This window comes from Hippichthys cyanospilos, chromosome 13 (assembly GCF_059441005.1).
Source record: "Hippichthys cyanospilos isolate Australia breed blue-spotted pipefish chromosome 13, RoL_Hcya_1.0, whole genome shotgun sequence".
Lineage (NCBI taxonomy): Eukaryota > Metazoa > Chordata > Actinopteri > Syngnathiformes > Syngnathidae > Hippichthys > Hippichthys cyanospilos.
Window position 1 is genome coordinate 4,593,170 of NC_142381.1, and position 10,713 is coordinate 4,603,882.

The 10,713-nt window shown below is 40.2% G+C and overlaps 1 protein-coding gene across 2 annotated transcripts; it reads left to right on the plus strand.

The window, feature by feature from the left end:
* The first annotated feature begins 2,013 nt into the window (after positions 1-2,013).
* On the plus strand, positions 2,014-10,560 carry slc7a2 (solute carrier family 7 member 2). Of its 2 annotated transcripts, none has more exons than XM_088431805.1 (12): positions 2,014-2,208; positions 2,959-3,333; positions 3,416-3,571; positions 4,190-4,355; positions 4,438-4,574; positions 4,840-5,062; positions 6,277-6,413; positions 7,889-7,991; positions 8,534-8,748; positions 8,874-9,040; positions 9,129-9,237; positions 9,510-10,560. In XM_088431805.1, the coding sequence occupies exons 2-12, from the start codon at positions 2,964-2,966 to the stop codon at positions 9,659-9,661; spliced, it is 1,935 nt and encodes a 644-aa protein (XP_088287931.1). In that variant the 5' UTR covers positions 2,014-2,208; positions 2,959-2,963; the 3' UTR covers positions 9,662-10,560. The 2 variants fall into 2 exon arrangements, with proteins under 2 accessions (XP_088287931.1, XP_088287930.1); XM_088431804.1 differs by lacking the exon at positions 6,277-6,413 and adding an exon at positions 5,923-6,062 and having other exon boundaries at positions 2,019-2,208.
* The last annotated feature ends 153 nt before the right edge of the window (positions 10,561-10,713 follow it).

Below are 10,713 nucleotides of genomic sequence, written 5' to 3' on the forward strand. Positions count from 1 at the left end.
TTCATTATAAAAATATATATATATATATATATATATATATATATATATATATATATATATATATATATATACAGTATATATATATATATATATATATATATATATATATATATATATATATAGTGACTATGGAGTCTAATTTTTCCTACCTTGCAAAGGTTCCTTAAAGTATTTAATCGATGAGCATTTAGGCAAGACGTGTAAAACTAGATGACTGACAACAATTTGAAACATTTTTCTTCTTTTTAATAGCTTTGCTACTGTTATATGAGTTCATTAGGTGATCAATAGAAAGTAATCCTTGAATGTGTTTCTTGTTGATTAGGAACATCAAATGGCAATACTCCTTTTTAATAACCGTGTTCATCATTTTTTTTTAAATTTATGCCCTGGCGACAAGACTAGACTGGCCCACCTAAACACAGGAAATCACTCTCTGCAGTGCACTGAGTTCGACATAAGGAACAACAAATGCACAGATAAGACCTCATCTTGCTTAATAAAAAGAGAATTAAGTGCAGGTAATGTCTGCAGGCTCCATACTCAGAAAAATAGACACAGAGCTGAGTTGCTGATGGACGCGCTCATCGACCCCCGCCTTCAGCGAGTGCTTCGGTGGCTCCCAACATGCCCTCCACGAATCAAAGCCCTGGCGTAGGGAGAACAAAATGTATTTTCTCTGTGTGTGCCTCTAAACATATGAGGGAGACGTTGCTATCACGTCACAAAATGCTGTGGCCAAATACCACATTTCCCCTTCCTTTTCACCTTAAATGTAATAGATTGAAAATATTGTGGCTCCGGTGCGACAACCATTTTGGTCATCCATTGTGGTACAGTACTTCTGTAAATACTAACGTTAAGTGCACCTGCTATGTGTGATTTCACAATGTACATGCAGGACAGTTTTTGTCCGTTCACATACAGGTCACATACAGGTGGCATTTATTTGGAAATGTTCATGAAATCATGAAAAAGTAGGATTTCACAAACAATTCAGAATTGAGCATTAAACTCTGTGGTACAAACCTCTTATAGTCTGGACTTTTCCTAAAATATATGGAGTCGTTGTCTACCATCTCAGTCAAAGTTCACTCAAGCATTTCCTGGTGACATCAGTGTTAATTGGAGCGAGCAGTCCTGCGTCCCAAGGCAAACAGTGCTCAATCTGTTGACCATATCCACGTTTTTGAAGCTCAGCCATTGGTGGGCAAATAAATTCAATTGGCTTCACACAATTAGTGCAAGTCAACAACGAAATAGGTGGCGCAACGGGCTGCTTTCCAACCGTTTCCTGGAAACTAAATCTTACATAGGGGTGGGTGACCATTTTCAAGCCAGTGCATTGCTGCGACGCAGTTTTTGCTTTGATATATATTTTATATTTATTATATATTTATTATTTATTATATATATTATATATATATATATATATATATATATATATATATATATTATATTTTTTAAGATGTGCATATGCAGTTGCCAATGTTTTTTTTTCTTTCTTTTTTTATTGCTTACCCTACGTGACCCTAGTGAACAAACGTGAGATCAAATATTGATTCATATCTACGGTCCAATAGCTCATACAACATTGAGCAATAACTGCCATCTATGCGGAGGACAAGCCACCCCCCTTTATTTCCATCCTTCAGTGACCAATCAGCAGCTATGCTTTTAGCCAAACTCCTCTTGCCTGCACTGGGTAAACACGAGCATTTGACACATTGTTTGTCAATGCCAGTTGCTTAACCACTTATCAGTGCTTGCTAAGCATCTGCACCTGGGCCGTATGCCTGCTTTTGGCCTCAATTGGCAGCCATTATTCCCACTGTAACAGCTTCTGCTTCCCTTTTTCTTATGCTGTATTATGTTCATTTGTTGGAACTTCTGTTGCATCGTGGTAATATTCCAAATGATAAGCATGAAAATGAGGAACGGGGACATCTCTCCCCAGGGGCAAGGCTGGGCAGATCCTACAAACTGAGAACAGAGGGGAGGAGTATAAACCCTGATCAGCAGTTTGCACAGTCAGGGAGGTGAAGGTGGAGTTAGTGTGGAACCCAGAGTTCAGTTGGAACCTAAGGCTGCGGCTGAAGGGATCAAAAGTCTGACTTTAATGGACCTGCAGATTTTCTATGCAAATACTTCCTGACGCTTGCTGCGTTTTCATCGGAATTTTGGACTGTCGTTGAATCATATTCACAAGTAGGTGCATGTGTCTGAAGATCAATGATCTTTTGATGGATTTTGCATTGGGTCACTTGGCGGGATCATTTTAGACATGTAAGAAAAAAAGCTGCACAGCATGTTGTAAAAATATGAAGGAAACACTAAGATAGAATTGGGGTTTGGGGTTTTTGATACGAATGAACTGTCACACAATGTAGATATTATAAGAGGGAATGGGCTACCACATTCAGTTTTTGTGGTATTGTAATTTATTAATGCACAGTCAAGTGCTTATCAAGGTTATTTATAAATAAGAAAATTCAGACACAAAGAACTTAAAATCCTTCAAGCAAAAATATTTAGTTTAACTGTAATGGATCGGGACTTCATTTCTCTTTTTAGACTGTATTCACCAACGTAGGTATTTTAAGGGAACTTACTCTGTTCTCTGCCTTGGTAAAAGAAGACAGAAAAACCTGCAGTTTCTCGGTTTCTTGTGTCGTGCAATCGCTATTGAGTGATGTTGGAATGCGGTTGCTGGGTCGGTGTGATGCATTCATGCTCAGTTAGTGAATGCAGTCCTTTGAACTGTCCGATCTGCACCATAACCCCGAGCAATTATTTCTACCCGCATGCTCACTCAATCAATGGTACTCCACTGCATGCTTAACTGTATACATGCCATTTCCAGTGATGCAAATGTATAACACCTCAACAGATCAGATTTTCTCATCAGAGGTACGCAAAGTGCAAATGTGCATAAACTTTACTTCTCCGTTGTTACAGGCGACATGTTAGAGCAGGTTCTGTCATTTGGCCATTCCCTGGTGCGCCGAAAGTTGGTTGACCTCAGCAGTTTGGAGGACTCCAAGCTCTGTCGTTGCCTGGGAACTGTGGACCTGATCGCCCTTGGCGTGGGCAGCACTCTTGGTGCAGGCGTCTATGTCCTGGCTGGAGAAGTAGCCAAGGGAGATTCTGGACCCAGTATAGTCATCTCCTTCCTCATTGCTGCTCTGGCCTCTGTAATGGCTGGCCTTTGTTATGCAGAGTTTGGAGCCCGTGTCCCAAAGACCGGTTCTGCTTACCTTTACAGTTACGTGACAGTAGGTGAGATATGGGCCTTTATCACTGGTTGGAACCTGATTCTCTCCTATGTGATTGGTGAGTCACCGTCGCATCACTGATCTATCTGTGGTATGTTGGTCATAATTACCATTTATGGATTTGTTCCGTTCCCCCACAGGTACGTCGTCGGTGGCTCGGGCTTGGAGTGGAACGTTTGATGAAATGACAGGAGGGCATATTGAAGTATTTTGCAAAACCTACTTCAGCATGAATTCTCCTGGTCTGGCGCAGTACCCCGACTTCTTTGCGGTCTTTCTGATTCTGCTGCTGTCTGGTAGGTACAACTAAAAATGATGCTCATTCAGAGGGGTGTTTGGTGACGCAAGTGATGACAGAAGTGCTGTTAATAATTGGCTGATGGACTGACGATTACAGTTTGGGTACACTTTACAAAAACAACGGACTGACGACAACGGAAGGAGATCCACGTACCGATGGGACTGTAAATGACGGACCAGTAAAAAAAACAAACTAAAATGCTCTGTGTAGCCTGTTCAGACATACTATTTGTAAGTATGTTCAAATGTATTCGCAAGTATGTCTATATTTATTTGAAAAAAATGTTACAACATACTTGTAAATAGGTTTGAATGTACTTCCAAGTTAATTCTAATGAGTTTTACAGTTAAAAAAAAAATCTCTAAATTATCAGGTCCACTCTTTCATACAGTAGGGCACTGTCTAATGGGCCGCATGCCAATACGCAGTTAATAATGTGTGAGTACGTATGCAAAAAGCTGGTCGACAAAATAACATGGTAAAGTCAGTCTTTCCTCTAGATTTTTAATTTCTGATACCCCTGCAAACACAAGTGTAAGAGCAACTGAATGTAAGAGCTACGTTATCATCTAAATTGTCAGTTTGTGTGCTCGTTGTGTTTGTGCTCATGCAGGACTCCTGTCATTTGGGGTGAAGGAGTCAGCCTGGGTCAATAAAGTCTTCACCTCCATCAATGTGCTTGTACTGCTCTTTGTCATCATTTCTGGCTTCGTGAAAGGAGATGCAAACAACTGGAAGTTAACAGAGGAATCTCTAGTAAATGTCACCATAGTAGCTAGGTAAGGATTTTCATTAGTTTTACGTTGTCCCCTGTCTTTTTTTTTTACCATCTGTGATGACATCATAGGATTGTTGTTTTAGGAATTTATCAGTGGTGGGCAAAGTGAGCAGTGATTATGGAGCTGGAGGGTTCATGCCATATGGTTTCAGCGGTACATTAGCTGGAGCCGCCACCTGCTTCTATGCTTTTGTGGGCTTTGATTGTATAGCCACAACAGGTATGATTTCAGCCTCATAGTTTTATTTTTTTTGTTTTGACGTTCATCCATGTGGGATTTATTTGTAAAATATGTTTTTCTCTCTTTTGATTTATCATCCGTTCGGTTGATGTAGATGATTACATAAATCATGAAAGTAGCGCGTATAAATCAAGTAACTTGCGCACGATTGTAAAATTCAAAGTAGGACATAAAAAAACGTGAGCTGACAGGAGTATAATGGCCATACTACTATATTGTGTTTTTTTCTTGTTTATCACTGCAGGTGAGGAGGTGAGAAACCCGCAGAAGGCCATTCCCATCGGCATTGTGGTGTCACTGACTGTTTGTTTCCTGGCATACTTTGGTGTTTCGGCCGCACTCACACTCATGATGCCTTACTACTTGTTGGATGAGAAAAGCCCTCTGCCTATGGCTTTTGAATATGTAGGATGGAGCCCTGCCAAATATGTGGTTGCTGTAGGTTCACTATGTGCCCTGTCCACCAGGTAACTTTGTTTCTCTCTTGAACATTTGTAATGTCATAAATTGTAGTCCAGACAAATGTTATGATTGTGCATGCTTCCAATCTTGCCAATGGATTTTTTTGGGTGAAGGGTTTCTATTTTCAAGTATCTGCTTTGCATGAAAATTAATTAGCAATGTTTACACGTTTAAATCTCACACACACACACACAGATTGCGAGACAGTTGTATATGCTTACGCACTGGTTTGGCAATAGAATGTAAATCATGCAAAAGAGCTTGTGTGAAAGCGAAACACTTACAGCCCCTCAGATCAGCTGAGGGGTCATCACAGTTAGATGGTCATTCAAACCTAAAAAAAGATGAAGTAAAAAAAAACAAACAAGTGTAACTAAATTAAAAAGTCACAGCAATAAAATATAATATATTATATATATTAATACATTCATCTTTATGAATGCCATGTGCATTCTTCAAAATATTTGACATGGATTGATAATTTTTTTTTTTATTTGTACGCTATTTCTGGCATTGTCAATTTTACAGTGCAGCAAGTTGTTTTGCTGTTTTGCCTCGTTTTCAGTGTTTGGCTCCTGTTTAGTTGATTGATGGTTGTTGTTGTTGTGAAGCACAAAATTCAATGACATCGGGAGGATAAAAGAACATCATAGGAACAGCAGCAATTAGTACTTTCCTCGGAACGAATCACATCCACTTGAAAACATTCCAATAGCTTTTGTTGGTACAAACAACGCCCCATCAAAATGAAAGACACACCCTCCCACCGTGTAGCTTTTAAGATGTGATTGTGCTTTTCTCCGCGTGTGTTTTTGTGCATCTCGACTAACGTGTTGGTCTTGCATGTCTCTGCTGTCTCATGCAGCCTGCTGGGCTCCATTTTCCCTATGCCTCGTGTAATCTATGCTATGGCAGAGGATGGGGTGCTTTTCAAAGCCTTAGCCAGAATCAATCCTAAGACGAAGACCCCTCTTATTGCCACTATGAGCTCCGGTGTAGTAGCAGGTGAGAGCCTGGGAGCATCTAGCTTCTCCACCAATCAACTGTGAAAGGAATTCCTCGACTACAAAAAAGTCTTACCTTCCCATTTGCACTGTTTGTGATTACAATCATTAGCTATCATTTCCACCATCCCTCCTTGGACATACTTTCACAGTTGTGTAGGTGAAATGTGTTTACTCAGTGTTCTCCACTTAACCATGAACCCTCTTCTCCATAGCCTGTTGGGCGCCATGTTCCCCCTACCACGCATTCTCTTTGCCATGGCACGAGATGGCATTCTGTTCAAATTTATGTCCAAAGTGAGTAAGCGGCAGTCGCCTGTGGCTGCCACCATGGCGGCAGGTACCACCGCGGGTAAGCAGCCAAGACAAGGAAAAGCCTACAAATATTACGCGGGCTTGTGCTGTGGAGTTTGCTTGTCTTCGAATCATCATGTGGCGGTGATGGCTGCATGTCCACGTTTGTGATTGTTTGCTGACGTGCATGTAAATATTTTTGTAGTGGGCTCGTCAACAGGAGAATATTCCAGTCATTTTTGGGGGGGGATTTTTTTTTTTATCTCTTTTTGACATTTGACAATTAATCCAGCCCGCTAGAGGATTCCGTGAAGCATTGAAACAAAAACAACAACAAAAATGGGACCATTAGTCCGCTGTCCATAATACTATAATGCCTTTGTGTGTGTTACATGATCCACTCAGTCGTGGTTCTGTCCGATCACTTCTTTTATGGAAAGTAAAAATGGTTAACAAGCAGGTCTTCCCAAGCTGCTGTCAGCCGCAACTCACATTGTGCTCAATAACAACCGACTCAGTCCACAGGCTTCCTCGGGCCAAGCGTCAAACGTTACAATATGCAAAAATGTTCCCATTTGCAAGCAATGCAAAGATCAGCATTGCAACTTACAAAATTTGTAATGATGACACGATGTCATGACTTCTTTGTGAGTTTTTTGACGTATATCATTCCACTGGTGTCCGGAATGAGCATGTTTTATTCTGTTCAAGTCTTTGCAGTTTACTGCACATTTTCAGACATTTCCCTTCCTCTGGATATTGCTCTTTCATTGTATTTGATTTATTGTGTGTTATTTATTTACAAAATACCGTATGTGTTTTTTAAACAAATGGAAAAAGGTTTATAGCATATACATACTTTACTTTGTATATTTGTTTCCACTCGATTAATCTATTCATTATTTGTTGAGATTTGAAAAAAAAAAAACATGTAATATCATTTAAAATTGACCAATGAAAATGGAAAATACGTAGAACGTATAACTGAAGGTATTCATCTTATTGTTTTTGCCTTTGCTGTTAGGTACCTTGCTGTAAGATGCTGACTCGTAACCTATTTTGCTTTCTTTGTTGATAAATTGTTAGCATTGATTTAATCTGCTGCTTTTTCCACTTGTCATGACAAAAAGAAAAGTGCTACGTTTTGCTCATGTGCCGATGCAAGCTCGACTACTACGATTGCCCTGCAGCTCATTTGAATGTAGGGGCGCCATACATATTTTTGTCATGTTGGCATGGCAGCAATATTGCACCAACCAGGCGAGATCAAATCCATACTAGAGTCAGCTGCTGGGACACGAGAGGGAGCTGTGAGCAGCGCCAACAGTGTCACATCAAATGACACTCAGTATGGAGATGACGCCTGGTTTAAGAAATGTTATGTTTTGGTGTGGAAATGACTGCATGAACTATGCCTGCAAACCTTTAGAGTTTATCTTAGTATTGTTTTGAACTTGCAGAAGTCCAGCTGTTGGTATATATGCCTTTTACGTGAAACATACTAATTCTTTTTTTTTTTTTTTTGCCTTTTAGCCATCATGGCTTTCCTGTTTGACCTCAAAGCTTTAGTAGACATGATGTCCATTGGAACTCTGCTGGCCTACTCACTGGTTGCTGTGTGTGTGCTGATTCTCAGGTGGGTACATTGACCTGTAAACAACAAAATATTTTTGTAACAGTTTTTTTCGCCTTGACGAGCCACAGGCATGAGTTCTCATTCCTATAAAGTGCAACTTGTGATGTAAGAGCTCTAAATGTCTCTGCTATATGAAGATGAAGGAGCTGTCTGAGTAACAGTGTTTACTCTATGACAGTGGTTCTCGCTTCTGGAGGTACATGAAGGCACTCTGGTGATATATGAGACTTTAAGATATATTTTTAAAATAGTTGAGCTAGAAGAGGTAAAATAGTTTTAATAAATATTAAATGATCTAAATAATTAATATAGAAAGCTCAAGTTCGCACGGTGTAATGTCGACTTTCAGTTTCTCTGAGGGCAACGCTGATGATTTCCCCGCTCATCCAAATGTATTAAAAATGACAAAGAATATATTAGTAAGGGAAGATGTCAATCGTAAAAAGTAAAAATTGTATTTACATCCATGCTTTTGTTTGTTTTGACCGAGTTCAAGGTCATTTTGACCTCTTTCTGCAGATCTAACAAACATTTACCTTCAGGTATCAGCCAGATGGTGCTTTAGAGCTTCAAGGAGGAGCTGACTGTAAAAAGGGCTGTCTGTCTTCTGAGGAGATTGAGTCTGAACTGACCGAATCAGAGTCCCACCTCAATACACTAAGAGCAGAAGGCTCCGTTCTGCAGGCGGTTCTGCACCCACCTACATCCCCCTCGGAGCATTCATCCAGTGCGGTCAACATTTCAATTTGTGCCCTAGGTAAGGCATATAGATTACCAAACAGCAGATAAAGTGCATTTTCTGGACTCATTAAAAAAAAAAAAATGAAGATATACTGTAATCAGCCTGAAAGAAGTGTCTGTGTGTGTCTTTTGTCCAAACAGTGCTGTTGGTATGTGTAATCAGCTATCTGACAACATATCACATCGACTCCATCATTGGTATAGAAGTATGGATCCTTGCATCTCTGTCTGTGTGCCTCCTCATCTTTTTCGGTTGCGTCATTATGATCTGCAGACAACCGCAAACCACTCAAAAAGTTTCCTTCATGGTATGGACTCCTCGTTTGAGATTATAGGCTGAGGTTGTTGGGGCACAAAAACTTAAGTTATTGTGTTCATATGTGTCTTTCATAACAGGTTCCCCTCTTGCCATTTCTGCCTATTCTAAGCATATTTGTTAATATTTATCTGATGGTCCAATTGAGTGGAGACACATGGATTCGTTTCTCTGTGTGGATGGCGCTAGGTAAGTCTCATAAGGCTTTAGCATCCCCGGTTGAAATAAAGGTGGTCTCTTCAACTGATGCTTCAAAAATATTTTTTTCCTTCCTTATGTGAAGAGCTAAAATACAAACAAACAGGAAACGCAATTAATAACTCTTAACAGTATATTGCGTGTACCCTTTTAAACAAACAAACGAGACTGGCTGCGATCCTCTTCAACTGTCTTTAGGTGTGCCCCGTTCGATTCAGCCAACCTATTTATTTGATTTTTCTCCATCCGCTCACTTCTCTCAGGCTTCCTGATCTACTTCAGTTACGGCATGTGGCACAGCGTGGAGCGCCAGCGCTTTCTGCGGAGCAAAAATAGCAGTGCCAAGCAGACTGCCTTGAATGCAGTTGAGCAACAGGAGCTGTTCATCTGCCCAGAGAAGACCAGTCGTTTTTAAGGGGAGGTGCGGCTCAGTGCTAGAGGGGTCATCTCGCAACCCAGAGGTTGCGGGTACTGGATACTGAAACCCCATTTGCTCCAGATGCCGCATCATCAGTAGGTGAATGAGTATAGCTGATTGGAAAGTGCTTTGCGGGCCTTGTAAGGCCATAAAGCACAATATAAATGAAGGAACATTTAACATTAAAGTTACCGGATTTTAGTGTTAATAGACTGCAAGGTGAAACACAGGCCCGACACCAATGTAGCTATGCCTTCAGGAAAAAAAAAAAGCTTCACCAACAACCAACATGGGCCTCACCGCATTCAGTCTATGAAAGCCATGTCAGTATTTTGTGTCGCTGGTCATATGAAGAGGGGCTTCCCTCAACTGATCTCTTTCACTTTGACTGATCAAACACTGCATGAGACATTGTGTTTAGGGCACAATGCAAAGGACAGGTAACACACTGGAGAAGGACTTCTCTCAGCTCGGTGCAGTCAGTGCAGCCTGAGATGGTTTTAGTAGGGAAATGATTTCTTAGAGATTAAGATTGGCATTATAAGCAAGGTTGTTTGCAAATCAAGTGAGAGTTAGACTTTTTTGTGCTATGTGCCACAATGTTAGTGAGATGACTGCAAACAACATGCACCAAAACACGTTAAAAGAGATAGATACCTGTCAGAAAATACCAATCCAAACCCAACAGTTGCACATTTTCTAATTCTTTTTAGACAGCTATTGCCTTACGTAACAATTCCTTTGTCCAGGTGTGCTGAGTTTTGTGATCGGTCAGTGTAATTTAAAGCACTTTGATTTTCATTCATGTCCCACAATGCTGAAGATGTCAATCAATATATATAGAAGTATTATTCTCACTGTTGTTCCATGTAATTAAAATGTACCCTGAATGACAATGTTCAGTTTGTTGTTTCTTTAGACAAGGCATCTATTTGTTGCTTCAGTTAGATTCTTGATCTACTAGAAAACGAAAGCTATGGGGAAAACGTGTGCCAGTTGTTTAATTTCTGAGCATATCGAGAGCATTATCAGTCACAATTGTTTGTAAC